This window comes from Saccopteryx leptura, chromosome 6 (assembly GCF_036850995.1).
Source record: "Saccopteryx leptura isolate mSacLep1 chromosome 6, mSacLep1_pri_phased_curated, whole genome shotgun sequence".
NCBI lineage: Eukaryota > Metazoa > Chordata > Mammalia > Chiroptera > Emballonuridae > Saccopteryx > Saccopteryx leptura.
The window spans coordinates 13,580,977-13,596,331 of record NC_089508.1 but is presented as its reverse complement, the minus strand read 5'-3'; the positions used below and the strand labels follow the sequence as shown (position 1 = coordinate 13,596,331).

General features: G+C 51.2%; 1 protein-coding gene and 1 non-coding gene across 2 annotated transcripts; one reads left to right on the top strand and one right to left on the bottom strand.

Moving 5' to 3' along the window:
• Positions 1-857: 857 nt before the first annotated feature.
• LOC136377008 (ubiquitin-like FUBI-ribosomal protein eS30 fusion protein) lies at positions 858-9,836 on the top strand. Its single transcript, XM_066343600.1, has 4 exons — positions 858-975; positions 1,946-2,071; positions 3,080-3,164; positions 9,332-9,836. The coding sequence occupies exons 1-4, from the start codon at positions 858-860 to the stop codon at positions 9,762-9,764; spliced, it is 762 nt and encodes a 253-aa protein (XP_066199697.1). The 3' UTR covers positions 9,765-9,836.
• On the bottom strand, positions 4,034-4,109 carry TRNAA-CGC (transfer RNA alanine (anticodon CGC)). Its single transcript has one exon. It is a non-coding gene; the product is annotated as a tRNA-Ala (tRNA).
• Positions 9,837-15,355: the final 5,519 nt, after the last annotated feature.

Here is a 15,355-nt window from a genome sequence, read left to right as displayed (position 1 = left end):
GTAGGCTTTTTATAGACAAGAGCCACCAAGAGGAGAAGGTGCATTAGAAACTGAGAGTATGTGTAAAATCACTTTGGAGGGATGGGTCACACAAAGGTTAATGGATGGATGGATGGATGGATGATGGATGGATAGATGATGGATGGGTAGATGGGTGGATGGATGAGTGGATAAATGGATGGGTGGATGGGTGGATGGGTGGATGGATGGGTGGGTGGATGGATGGGTGGGTGGGTGGATGGATGGGTGGGTGGGTGGATGGGTGGTTGGGTGGATGGGTAGATGGATGGATGGGCGGGTAGATGGATGGATAGATGGATGGATGGGTGGATAGATAGGTGGATGGATGGATGGATGGATGGATGGATGGATGAGTGGATGGATGGATAGGTGGGTGGATGGATGGATAGATGGATGGATGGGTGGATAGATAGGTGGATGGATGGATGGATGGATTGATGGATGGATGATGGATGGGTGGGTGGGTGGATGGATGGGTGGGTGGGTGGATGGATGGATGGATGGATGAATGGATGGATAAATGGATGGGTGGGTGAGTGGATGGGTGGGTGGGTGGGTGGATGGATGGATGGATGGATAAATGGATGGGTGGATGAGTGGATGGGTGGGTGGGTGCATGGATGGTTGGTTGCCTGGTCTGGGAAAAGTACAAGGCTCATTGAGAACTCCAAGCACAGCTGTGACTGTGGCTCAACTCCAGCTGCTGTTAAAGTTCCAGAAAGGTTTCTAGCAAAGACCCTAGGAGAATGGAGCCAGAGGAGGCAGGTAGGAGCCCTTGCAGATAGGTGAGACAAATGGGCATAAGTAGAGCTTACCCCAGTTCCTGAATAAAGTGCATGGTCAGCGGGACCTTCAAGGGGATCCTTGTCAGCCCCCAGCCACTGGCCATAGGGGGCCTGGATCTCACCCAAACAGTACTGCTGGGAGCCTGGCCTGGGCCCCCCAAGAGGGATGGTAAGGTAAGTGAAGGTGGGGGTGTGGTCTCTCCATCTGCTCAAATTCTGACCATTCTTTGTCATACTTTTCTGAGTGCCAGGAGACCCATGTTCAAGTCCTGATGCTGCCTGTCACTGCTGCGGTGCACGGGCCACATACAGGACCATCTGTGCTTCAGTCTCCTCATTTGTAAAATGGAGGTGAGAAGACCTACCTCCCCCATTGCTGTGAGCATTGGACACAAACAAAGAGCCCAGCACAATGCTCAAGACAGAGGAGGCACTCGATAAAGGTGGTTGCTATTAATATTAATGCTATCCTATTATCAATAATAAAAAGGCACTTTATAAACTTTTGCAATTATCACTACATCCCAAAGGAATCTCTTTCCAGCTGAACAGAATAAAGACAGCTCTCCCCGTCTCCGCTGTAAACTCTGCTCCAGATGTAAAGCCATTGGGGCTGTGGCCTGTGGGGATCATCCGTGTGTCGGTCTGCTTTTTCCCACTCTCTCTCCCACTCTCCCTCTCTCCTCCAACCCCTCTCTCCTCCTCAACATTCTATCTATCTTTCCTGAGGTCTTCCCACCCCCACCCACCACCACCATCAACCAGAAGCGATTCTCCCCCCCCCCTTCCCCTCCCCCTCCCTCTCGGCCCTCTGGGGGACTTTGCAGAGCCTTGGCTTTCTCATCTGTAAGACTAGGCATGACATCACCCATCTCACACAGCTGTGGGAAGAGCCAGTGAGATGAAGTTCTTTAGCCCAGAGCCTGGTACATAGTAAGTGCTCAGTAAAATGTAGCCGCATATTTACCTTCTTATTTCTGCATTTGCACCTCACTTCCCCCACTTCGTTGTGGGTTTTGGAGGCAGGGGCTGAGCTCTGGAGTCACCCCCATGATTCCCACAGGGTCCGTCTCGGGAAGGCGTGAGAAACTTACAAAAGGGGCAAGCGCCGGAGGGTGACGAACTGGGTGTGCCCGCAGATGCACTTCACGGGGCGCACCCTTCTGAGGATGGGACGCTCAACACAGAGCAAGGTCCACACGCCTTCTTCCTTCCTGTGCGATGGAGCCGCCTGAGGGACATGCTCCCACAGGTGAGACCTGCAGGTGAGTCAGGTGTGCAGGGCCTGCCCCACAGATGGCGACGACAGGAGGCCCTGTCCTAAACACTGCCTTACGCAACGATGGCGAACCCTCCCCACAGCTGCACTGTGAGGCAGGTATAAACTCCTGCTCTTTACAGGTGAGGAAACGGAGGCCCAGAGAGGTCATTCCCTTTCATAAGCTCATGCCCCGCCCCCAACACCAGTCCTTGAACCTCTTTATGTCACAGACTTGTCTTATGGAGAGTGGACATGGTGAAGGGCCCCAGACATTCAAAGTCACAAATGAAGGTCCCCCAGGTCTGCAGGCAAACAGCCTTCCTTTGGGCCCCAAGCCTCGATGCAGGAAGCACCGTACAGACAGACAGAAAGACACACCTCCCCACCCACATACCCAAGTCTAACCAGGGTGAGGCCTCCTACACTCCATTAAATTTAGGAGGGGAACCTATGGCTCGCGAGCCAGATGTGGCTCTTTTGATGGCTGCATCTGGCTCGCAGGTAAATCTTTAATTAAAAAAGTAATAACGTTAAAAATATAAAACATTCTCATGTATTACAATCCATTCATTTCCTACCGCTCATGTTCATGGTTGGGGGTGGCTGGAGCCAATCACAGCTGTCCTCCGGGACAACACCAAATTTTTATTGGATAATGCGTAATGTACACGGTTCGTTGTATGGCTCTCATGGAATTACATTTTAAAATATGTGGCATTCATGGCTCTCTCAGCCAAAAAGTTTCCCGACCCCTGCTCCATTTGCTGAGAACAACGCTCAGTGACACCCGCTATGTTCCAGGTGCTACGCTAGACCCATGCATTTAATACTTAAACCAATCCAAAGGGAACGTGTTTTTATTCCCATTTTATAGATGAAAGTCTGAGACAGAGATTCAAGGAAGCTAGGGTGGACAGTCCTTAGGTGCTATTCCTATGAGCATATTCTCAGACCCCAATTTCCCATGGAGGCTCAAGGGAACTCCTTCACGCTGCTCCGTCCCGTGTCACAGCTCCAGGTGACCGCGGTGCCATTTGCAGACCTGGACGTATAAAGGAGGAGGTCCTTGTGGGCATAATGCCCGTGGCGGAGGCCAGGCAAGTCCACACTGGATTCAGGCAGATGGTAGAGAAACTGTGGAGCCAGAAAGGGTTGGGCCATTCCGTTTAATAAAGTCTCTCAACCACAGAGAAGCACACAGGCAGGGAAACCGCCTCTCAGGCAAATAAACAGCAAAATGCCCCCTCACAGTGGCAGGCAGGCACTCCGCGCATGCGCAATCCCCCTGAGCGCAAGCGCCCATAGCCTTAGCTAGGCTACACACAAGTGGTGCTTCCCTGTGCTCACGCGCTAATGGGGCAAAGGGCTTGCAGCCGGTGAACCAGCAAGCAAGCCTAACACAGCTGCCCCACAGGGTGTTTGTGTCAGTTTGCTTTGGCTACAAGAGGACTACATAGCAGACAAAACCAAACGTGGGCCGCTGGGGATTGGGGAGCGCAGGCGGGGCCCACGGGAGGTCACTCTGTGCCTGGAGTCTGTCCTCCCCCTCCTGTTCCTCCTCAGGAACAGGCTTCTCACTGCGATGGCAGAGGCACCAGGGGACAGGTAAAGATTGAGCATGCCATCACTCCACCCTGTTCTTTGTTGTTGTTTTTTTTTTTCATTTTTCTGAAGCTGGAAACGGGGAGAGACAGTCAGACAGACTCCCGCATGCGCCCGACCGGGATCCACCCGGCACGCCCACCAGGGGGCGACGCTCTGCCCACCAGGGAGCGATGCTCTGCCCATCCTGGGCGTCGCCACGTTGCGACCAGAGCCACTCTAGCGCCTGAGGCAGAGGCCACAGAGCCATCCCCAGCGCCCGGGCCATCTTTGCTCCAATGGAGCCCTGGCTGCGGGAGGGGAAGAGAGAGACAGAGGAAAGCGCGGCAGAGGGGTAGAGAAGCAAATGGGCGCTTCTCCTGTGTGCCCTGGCCGGGAATCGAACCCGGGTCCTCCACACGCGAGGCCGACGCTCTACCGCTGAGCCAACCGGCCAGGGCCACTTCACCCTGTTCTATTGGCCAGTTAAGTCTCCTGGTCCACCCAAAGTCGTGGCAGGGAAGTGTGCGCCACCTACTGCGGGTGTAAGGGGCGCTGCGAAGCCATGTGGTGGGAGGGGACTCAGGGGGCCCTTTGCTCCCTCCTGCCTTGTCCGCGGCAGCATCTGGTGACACAGTCGGAAAATCTCCAGTTCTCTCAGAAGACAACGGAGGTGTTGACGCCCCCACCTCCCCCTCCCCAGGACGAGCTGCTGCCGCTCTAACCACTCCTCCGTGGGTGGGTTGTGAGAAAATAGTAGCTCCAGTTTGTCTTCACCTCATTGCCTCCGATAGTGTTAATGAAACTAGAATTCACAGTTGTCTGGGTCCTGGGAGAGTACAAGGCACCCATTACCGTCCTGGTGCGCACAGCAACGCCACGACACGACACACTGAGGAGGGAGAACCTCTGATCAGGTATAATTAACAACAACCGCAACAGTAAGGGCACTTTCTCCACGGCGCGTGCTCTGTTCCAGACGCGCATGTACACAGCTGACTCATTTCATAAAGAGGCATTGCTCATGACTGAGGCGCTGGAGTCCGAATCTGCTTTGGAATCCCAGGGGTTCTGAGACTCCACACCCAGCTGTGCAGCCTCGGGCAACTTACTTAACCTCTCTGTGTTAGTCTACTAAAGCCGCTGAAACAAATTGCCACACACTGGGTGGCTTGAAACAACAGTAATTTATTCTCTCACAGTTCTAGAAGTCCTCTCTTTATTAAGACGCCTGTCAGACCGGAGTAAGGGCCCACCCTACTCACGTATTAACTCCAGTATTAACCACTCAACTAAGTGCGTCTGCAATGGCCCTACTTCTGCATAACCAAGTAAGACCACAGCCTGAGGTTGTGGGAAGGGTATGAATTAGGGGAGGGGGATTCCATCCAAACTAGTCCACTGCCTAAGCCTTGTTTTTTTCTTTCTCATCAGTGAAATCGTGCTTGCGTAGCTGCTGTATTTTGGGTTGTGAGGAGGACTGGGTAAGACAAATGGCTAGAAAGCTTATAGCACAGAGCCTGGCACATTGAAAGTGCTCACCAAATACAGCAGCAGGTCCCCAAATAGTGCCATTTCATTCAATGTCGTTTCATTATAACACTGATGAGGGGGAAAGGTCTATTCCTGTCCGTGTGGTTTGCACACTCTCCCTGTGTCCGCGTGCATTTTCTCCAGGGATTCTGGTTGCCTCCCACGTCCCAGAGGTGTGCACAAACTGGCATGTCCACATTGCTTGCGTGCGTGCCTGTGTGCACTCACCCTGCGGGGGGTAGGGGGGTGGGGGGGTGGGGGGGGATGCGTGCTGTCCACAGTGGGTTCCCGCCTTGGAAGATCATTTTTTTGTTTTTCTTCATCTTTCTTAAATGTGCGTATAGCTCATACTTACGTATTTCCATGTCTAATACTAGAAGTGTTGTGGGTCTTTATTTAGAAAGTTTGGTGATGTTTTGTGACCAAAAATATATGGTAGGAACTGAACTCATTTATATCGATTAACCTGTGGCAAAATTGGTTTTGTTATGGGTTGTGTTGCTTAAAGTCACAGTTTCCAAGAACCCGTTGGCAACATTAAATGAGGGCTTAATGTAGAAACTGTCATTGCCACTCTCACCATCAGTCCCCACATGACAGTTGAGGAAATGCGGTCCAGAGTGACAAAATTGGTTGTCATCCTATAAACGGCATAGCCAGGTTCTCCAATCCCTGAGCTAGTGTGCCATGCATCCAGTGGGTGCTCAATAAACGCTCCAGCACAACCACCTGAAATCCAGTGGGCATACACCCAGCCACGGAGCCCCCGGACCCCTGGGCTGGAAGGGGGAGGAACCTGGAGGCTTGCTCTGACTGGACCCCGAGAACTCCGTCAGGACTGGGCCCCCTCCACCCGGCAAGCTGGCTCTCTGTCCCTCAGCTGTGTGGAATCAGCTCTGAACCCCACCGCCCAGTGCCTGCTGGGTAGGGCAGACACACCTGGGAAACGATGCTTGCTATTAATAATGCAATCAGATCCCATAGATTAGTCACTCATTGCTGGCGGCTGCTTGGCTGTAGTCTCTCTGGCAGCCAGCTTTTCAGCAGCCAGGTTTTCAGCTGCTCCAATGCCACCGGGACTTGTTCTCTGCATTTCCCCAGGGAGTTTGCTCTGTCGAGAAGGCTTTGTCCAGACAGAGAAAGCCGAGTTTTAACATCTGGTGAACATTCTTGTTAACAAATTGCACCTGATCTTACCTCCACACGGGCTTCCCCCGGCACGACCCTGGTTTCTCCTGGGAGCTGGGGAGCCTGTGGGTTGAACGGGCGTGCACTGGTGGGCAGCTCTGCTGGCCGCCTGTGGGCAAGTTGAGGCCGAAAGTGATGGCGTCTCAGATGGGCTGCTTGCACCTGTCCCAGGACCCTCCAGTGTCCCCCATGATCTCAGTTCCATTTTCCAGGAAGTCCCTTGCTTTTTCCCCATATACAAGCCACTGAACCAGGCACAGGTACCAGGACAGATGCAAAACAGATACGGTTCCTATTCTAAAAGCTCCCAGACTCAGAAAAGGAATAATTGGGTATAATCTCCCTAATTAAGTCAATGGATGAATCAACCTAATTAAGAAAGAAGGGCAAGAGCCTGACCAGGCGGTGGCGCAGTAGATAGAGCGTCGGACTGGGATGCGGAGGACCCAGGTTCGAGACCCCGAGGTCACCAGCTTGAGCGCGGGCTCATCTGGTTTGAGCAAAAGCAAACTAGCTTGGACCCAAGGTCACTGGCTTGAGCAAGGGTTACTCAGTCTGTTGTAGCCCCACAGTCAAGACACATATGAGAAAGCACTCAATGAACAACTAAGGTGTCACAACGAAAAACTAATGATTGATGCTTCTCATCTCTTTCTGTTCCTGTCTGTCCCTATCTATCCCTCTCTCTGACTCTCTCTGTCTCTTAAAAAAAAAAGAAAGAAAAAGAAAGAAGGGCAAGAGCATAACCTTCAGGGGAATCAGGAAAATCTTTATTGACAGGTGGCATTTGAGTGGGTTTTGAAGGTTCCGTAGGAGTTCAAAAGCTAGTGGCAAAATCAGAAGTATGAGTAAAGGCCAGTAGGTAGGAATCCCAGGGCATGTACAAGAAACAAGGACTAGTGCGAATTTGGGTAAAGCAGGGTATTCTGGGAGAAGCCAGTAGAGAGGTACTAAGTAACAATAATCCCCTCTGAGGAGTCTCCCCATAAATACGTATAGAAGCCCTAGAAAATGCCTGCACACTTGTCAGAGCCCCAGTTTTACAACATGATGGATGACCCTGAAGCCACAGTAACTGCATAGCAAGGGTCCTGCCAAGGCTGTGGCGCATGTACACCGGCACCCACAGGGATGAAGCACCCATGAGCCTTGCCCCCACTCATCCTGTTCCATCCCATCCTCACCGCACCGGAGGAGGTAGGAATTACAAGCCCACTTCACAGAGAGGAAAACTGAGGCCCAGGATTTCAAGATGGAGAACAACATGCTGATGATCTCACAGGGGAAGTGCTGAAAAACGGTGAATAAAGAGAGGCAGATGTTCCCAAGCACCTCCCAGTCATTTCAGAGTTTTCTTTAGTGATTTAGAACGTGTCCTCAGTGAGGCGCTGTGGGTAACGAGGTGACTCCCTGCAGGGGGGAGGAACTGGCCTGTGAGTTTGTGATGAGAGCAGGCTGGGACTTGTCCTAACAGAGGGAATGGAAAGGAGGGACTCCCAGCGCTGCCCCAGGAGGTCCGGTGAAGCCCCACCTGAGCCTGCAAGAATCTCATCTCAAGCAGGAACATAAAAGAGCCAGGAACTCCAGGTAGAGGGAACAGCGTATGCAAAGGCACAGAGGAGTGAAACACAAACTAACCAGACAACAGGAGCTTTGTCTGTCCATCAGTCTGCCCAGTGTATGGCTCATAATAGTTGCTCAATGTATATTGAATAAATGAATGAATGAGCAACCGGTTTATTAAAATTCAGAGAGTTTAAACCAGAAATCTCTCCAACCTGTGCTTTCACCTGTGCCTTGAGAAGTCCTCCTTCCCCCCTGGATGATATTCTAGGCAGATCCCAGCATTTTGGGTCATTTCTAGTATATCACATTCTCCCACTGACCTCTCCTGCCCCAGCTCCTGCCCCTGAGGCTCTGCCACACAGACTCACTCCCTGCAGGGTCCCCTCTAGCTGGCCTCCTGGTTGGGATCCGTCTACGGCTCCAGCTGGCTACTTCCTATGGCATCCACTTGTCCTAGGTTGAGCAAGAGACATAGAGGCTGCCCTGTGGCGGCCCTCTCTTTCCAGCTGCCACAGCGAGCCACCCCAGTCACACTCCTATGTGGGTCCCCAGTGCCAGCGTACACCAAAATGACTCTCACACGTGCTGCCACCTGGTGCCCACATGTCTGCAACTTGGCGAGCTTGCAGCCGAGGAATGAGATCCCAGCCCCCCTATCTCTGGGGGCGATTCTGCTTGGGTCTTGCTCACCTGGCGTGAGCTCCTATGCATTATCTCATTTAAAATCTAATCTTACAGAGAAGGAAACTGAGGCTCAGAGACGTCAAGTGATTTGCCCGAGGTCACTCAGCTGCCGCTGCTTCCCATAAATCTCTGAGAGAAGGGTGAGGAGGTCTGGCCGGGGCAGGATCAGATATGAGGGCCGGTGAGACGGTGTCCTGTATGGGGGTGTTGTGCACAGGAAAAAGCTTTTCCTCTTCCCTCTTAGGTTTATTGATGGGGACAGGAGAATTAAACTGACAAATGACACATTAACAGGAGAACAAGGTTTATTCATATGCTAACAAAAGAAACAGGCAGTTCAACAAATGGTTCAAGTAGAGGTTGATGCACTTAGCAGAGAAAGGGGAGGGGGGAGAAAAGACTTATTAGGTATTTATAGAAAAGACAAATGGCTTTTTTGAACAACCATTGGGAGATCAAGTTTGTGATGATGTTTGTTTGTCTAGACAGGTAGGAGCAGGCTCTCCACTTCCTTTCAGAGCCATCCCCTCCCCACCCACCCAGAGAGGGCATTGGTGGTCCATGCACTGTCAGTCTCTCTCCCGGAAGTGGACGCCCCCAACAAGGGAATCTGCAGCAGTCTCATTTCCCAGAAGTGGCTGCTCTTCGTCAAGTAAAAGAAGCTCCAAGGGCTCTTGTTTCTTCCTCTTTTCCGACTCCATCTTCGCGGTAGAGGCAGAGGCCGCAGATCAGTCGCTGCGCCCAGGAGCTACACACCCCGCGCCCAGGAGCTACACACCCTTGAGGTCACCGGCCAGGAGACTGTTGCGCAGATCACGGCTCACGTAGCCTCGTGGGAGGGCATCGCTCCAGAAGATCAAGTCGTGCTCCTGGCAGGAACGCCCCTAGAGGATGAACCTATCTTGGGCCAGTGTGGAGTGGAGGCTCTGACCTCTCTGGAAGTAGCCGGTCGCATGCTTGGAGGTCAAGTCCATGGTTCCTTGGCCCGTGCTGGGAAAGTAAGAAGGCAGACCCCCAAGGTGGCCGAACAGGAGAAAAAGAAGAAGAAGACTGGTCAGGCCAAGCGGCGGATGCAGTACAACCGGCGTTTTGTCAATGTTGTGCCCACCTTTGGCAAGAAGAAGGGCCCCAATGCCAACTCTTAAGTCCTTTGTAATCCTGGCTTTCTCTAATAAAGCCACTTAGCCCAGTAAAAAAAAAAAAAAAAAAAAAAAAAAAAAAAAGAAGAAGAAGCTCCAAGGAGACATCTTTATCTTTATGCATCTGTTGAATATCAATTTTTTTGTGTGCGTGTATTTTTTTCGAAGTTAGAAGCTGGGAGGCAGACAGACAGACTCCCGCATGCATGCTCCTGACTGGGATCCACCCAGCCTGCCCACCAGGGGGCGATGCTCTGCCCATCTGGGGCGTTGCTCTGTTGCTGCCAGAGCCATTCTAGCACCTGAGGTGGAGACCATGGAGCCATCCTCAGTGACCGGGGCCAACTTTGCTCCAATGGAGCCTTGGCTGTGGGAGGGGGAGAGACAGAGAGGCAAGAGAGGGGGAGGAGAAGGAGAGGAGAGGGGGAGGGGAGAGAAGCAGATGGGCGCTTCTCCTGTGTGCCCTGGCCGGGAATTGAACCCAGGACTTCCCACATACCAGGCCAATGCTCTACCGCTGAGCCGACCGGCCAGGGCCAAATCTCAAATGTTTTCAGCTTAGAATAACCTTCAGGCCCTGGACGGTTGGCTCAGTGGTAGGGCGTCAGCCCGGCGTGTGGAAGCCCAGGTTCGATTCCCAGTCAGGGCATACAGGAGAAGCGCCCATCTGCTTCTCCACCCCTCCCCCTCTCCTTCCTCTCTCTCTCTCTCTCTCTCTCCCTCTCTCCTCTTCCCGCAAGGTGCTAAGATGGCTTGGTTGCCGAGTAACAGAGCAAGCCCCAGATGGGTAGAGCATCACCCCATAGAGGGCTTGCCTGATGGATCCAGATTGGGGCATATGTGGGTGTCCGTCTCTCTGCCTCCCCACCTCCTACTTAATAAAAAAAATTTTTTTTTAATAATAACCTTCATACCAACCCTAGGGCTCTGAGTGGGTCCCTGCAGTGTTTCAGCTGAGACCTGAAAGTTAAGTGGAGGAAGCCAGACAGAGATGTCCCCAAGCAGAGGGCACAGGTCCCCAGGGGCTGGCTGTGTCACTGGACAGCTGCATGGGAAGTTGCCGAGTGTGGCCTTTAGGGTGTATTCCAGTCCTAAAACTCTCTGGATTGTCTTGAGACAAATGAGCAATGAAAATACAGGTTGGGAACTGGAGTGTTTAAGTTAGACACGACTGCCCGTCATCTGTATGGTCCATGGCAGGTCACCCGACGTCTCTGAGGCCCAATTTCTCCTCTGCAAAATGAAGGAAATCAATAAACTCAAAGCATTGTTGTGGATCATCTGAACCCATGTCCCAGAAGGTAGTTACTGGGCTCTCGGTGTTAGTGAAATCCAAGTGTTTAGCTTTAGTTACCTTTGAGGATCACATGTCCAAGGGGATGGACAGGGTGCAGAAATTAGGAGGGGGCAGGAGTGGTGACTAGGGACCCGGGGACAATGGAAGGTTTGGGTCCAGCACCAAGAGATCAGGAAGTACTGGCATCTCTCCTGCACTGGGTAAGCCGGCCAGGTGGAGCTGGACAGGGCGCCAAAGGGGCCACAGAGATGCCTGCAAGTAGCTTCCAGAAGCAATGCCTGAGGCTTTGAACCCGATAGAGGCCAAACACCAGCCTTCCCTGGCAAAGGGCTCAAGAACCACGGTGAGAAAGATGCGGGGGCTAACCCCGGAGGTGGGAGGTGCGTGAGCAAGGAGAGTCAAGGCTGTTAGAGAGCCCAGGAACGGGAGGGACCCGCTCCACCAGGAACTTCTACAACAGGGGTCCCCAAACTTTTTACACAGAGGGCCAGTTCACTGTCCCTCAGATCATTGGAGGGCCGGACTATAAAAAAAAACTATGAACAAATCCCTATGCACACTGCACATATCTTATTTTAAAGTAAAAAAAAAAAAACCCAAAACAGGAACAAATACAATATTTAAAATAAAGAACAAGTAAATTTAAATCAACAAACTGACCAGTATTTCAATGGGAACTATGCTCCTCTCACTGACCACCAATGAAAGAGGTGCTCCTTCTGGAAGTGCGGCGGGGGCCGGATAAATGGCCTCAGGGGGCCGCATGCGGCCCGCGGGGCCCGTAGTTTGGGGACCCCTGTTCTACAAGGTCACTGCGCAGTATTTGGTTGTGTGGCTCCCTCTGCTGGCAAGTATCTGAACTGCATACACCCATCAGGCACCTGGAAAACTGCACCGTTCGTTCGTTTGTTCGTTCGTTGGTTCATTCATTCATTCATTCATTCCTCCTTTCTCACCGAGCATAGAAGCCACACGACAGCAGTGAGCATCCTGGGCGCTAAAGCTGGTGGTTGTTTTTGGTGGCATATTATTAAACATCAAGTTATTATACCCAGATGCTTCATTCAAAAATTATTTAGCCTGACCTGTGGTGGCGCAGTGGATAAAGTGTTGACCTGGAATGCTGAGGTCACCAGTTTGAAACCCTGGGCTTGCCTGGTCAAGGCATATATGGGAGTTGATGCTTCCTGCTCTTCACCTCTTTCTCTCTCTCTTCACTCTAAAATCAAAACATAAAATCTTTTTAAAAAATTATTTAGCACACATATGTTGTGTTGACTGCATGCCAGGTACTGTTGTAAGTATTTCACAAAGGTCAAGCCCGGGTCAGACCCAGGCTTCAGAGCCTGTGCTCTTAACCATTAGACTATACCACCCCTCTCTCTTTTCTTAAACATAACATCTTTATTGAGATATAATTCACAAGCACACAATTTACCCATTTAAAGTGTACAGTTCAAAGAAGGGTATATGCCCTGCTTTCCGAAAGTTCACTTTACACCACTTCACTTTTACAAAAGACCTACATTTGTACCTGGTTTTCACCAACTGAAGGAAATCCGAAAAGGTTTCTTGCTTTTAGGAAAGAGGTAAAAGTAGAAATCGCGTGGTCTGTGCTAAGGTTTACACCATATTAGTTCAGGAAAAGTTTCATAGAAACACTCTGCTTTCAGAAAATGGGGGAAGCCTGTATTCACTGATATATACAGCCATCATCATCATAAATTTTATAACATTCTCTTCACCCCAAATGAAACCCCATACCCACTAGCTGTTTTCCCCAAACCCTTTTACATCCCCGGAAACCACCAATAGACTTTCTGTCTCCACTGATTTACCTATTCTAGATATTTCATGTGAACAGACAGTTATAATATGTGTCTTTTATGACTGGCTTCTTTCACTTAACATATATTTTTTTTTTTTTTGTATTTTTCTGAAGCTGGAAACGGGGAAAGACAGTCAGACAGACTCCCGCATGCGCCCGACCGGGATCCACCCGGCACGCCCACCAGGGGCGACGCTCTGCCCCTCCCGGGTGTCGCTCTGCAGTGACCAGAGCCACTCTAGCGCCTGGGGCAGAGGCCAAGGAGCCATCCCCAGCGCCCGGGCCATCCTTGCTCCAATGGAGCCTTGGCTGCGGGAGGGGAAGAGAGAGACAGAGAGGAAGGAGGGGGGGATGGAGAAGCAAATGGGCGCTTCTCCTATGTGCCCTGGCCGGGAATCGAACCCGGGTCCCCCGCACGCCAGGCCGACACTCTACCGCTGAGCCAACCGGCCAGGGCCAACATATTTTATTTTTAAAAAATTATATTTAGTGAGAGGCAAGGAGGCAGAGACAAACTCCCACATGCACCCTGACCAGGATCCACCCAGCAGGCCCACTAGGGAATGATGCTCTGCCCATTGGGGGCATTGCTCCATTGCTCAGCAACCAAGCTCTTCTTAGAGCCTGAGGCAAGGCCATGGAGCCGTCCTCAGAGCCGAAGACCAAATCGCTCAAGCTAATCGAGCCATGGCTGTGGAAGGGGGAGATAGAAAAAGAGAGAGAAAGGGGAGGGGTAGAGAAGCAGATGGGTGCTTTTCCTGTGTGCCCTGACCTGAATCGAACCCAGCACATCCACATGCCAGGCTGATGCTCTACTGCTGAGATAACCGACCAGAGCCTAACATGTTTTCAAGGTTCATTCATCTTATATGTAGCAGACTTTGTTGCTTTTATGTCTGAATAATATTCCATTGTATGGATAGACCCCATGTGTTTATCCAGCCATCAGTCAATGGACATTTGGGTTGTTTTTACTTTTTTGGCACTTTTTAAAATTGAATTTATTGAGGTGCTATGAACATTCATGTACAAGTTTTGTGTGGACACCTGTTTTTATTTCTCTCAGCTGTATACTTACAAGTAGAATAGCTGGGTGGTAGGGTAACTCTAACCTTTTGAGGAACTGACAGACTGTTCCTTTGTTTATTAAATTACTATTGAACACTTTTAGAAAGAAGGGAGAGAGAGAGAGAGAGACATTGATTTCTTGTTCCACTTACTTATGCATTCACTGGTTGATTCTTGTATATGCCCTGACTGGGGACCCAACCCACAACTTTGGTGTATCCAGACAGTACTCTACCAGCTGAGCTATCCAGCCAGGGCTCTTTTTTTTTAAAGATAAGAATACTGAGGAAGGTCTAGTCAGGGAAAGGACTTACCCAAGGTCACACATCGAGGTGAAGAAAAGGCTAGAACCTGCCCCCAGGTCTCTGACTTCAACCAGTGCCCTTCACACTACACTACCCTGTCCCTGGGCCAGGGCCTCCCCGATCCAGTCAACCAGCTTGCCCCGAATTCCCAACACTTGCTGCCTCTGCCCCTTCCTCTCCCCCACCTCCACTGGTTTCTGTGACTGAGTCCTCCAACTGTGTTGCTAAACTTCCTTTCACGCCAAGGGGCTAGAGAGGCTTAATCCCTCCCCTGGGGCCTCTGCCCGACAGCAGGGATCACATTGACAGGAAAAGGCAGTTCGTGGTTGAAAAGAGTCAGGTTCTAGGCTCTGATCATTGTAAGGAAGTTTCTCTTTTCTGTGTGTGTGTGTGTGTGTGCGTGTGTGTGTGTGTGTGAGAGAGAGAGAGAGAGACAGAGAGAGACAGAGAAGGGGACAGATAGGGACAGACAGACAGGAAGGGAGAGAGATGAGAAGCATCAATTCTTCGTTGCAGCACCTTACTTGTTCATTGATTGCTTCTCATATGTGCCTTGATGGGGGGTACAGCAGAGTGAGTGACCCCTTGCTCAAGCCAGTGACCTTAGGCTTCAAGCCAGAAACCTTCAGACTCAAGTCAGCGACCATGGGGTCATATCTATGATCCCACACTCAAGCCAGTGACCCTGCGCTCAAGCTGGAGACCTCGGGGTTTCGAACCTGAGTCTTCTGCATCCCAGTCTAATGCTCTATCCACTGCGCCACTGCCTGGTCAGGCAAGAAGTTTTTCAACTACACAATGCCTGGCGAGAAGACATTCAAGAATCCTGCCAAATAGGGATGTTTCATTGTGCGAGATCATTGGTCTTGCAAGGTGACCTTGCTCATCCTACACCCAAATGCCTGTCACACCCCCTCATTGTCACGATGACCCAAAGCTGCCTCACCACTCTCCTAAGTGTCCCATCAGGGTGGCACCCCCCTGGGAAACGAGCTCTGTGCACCCACAGCTCCCTGCAGATTCTCATTCTACCATCCCTTCCTACATCCTCCAGCCTGGGGAGAAGCTTCCTTCTTACTGCCCGGATTCTACTCAATCT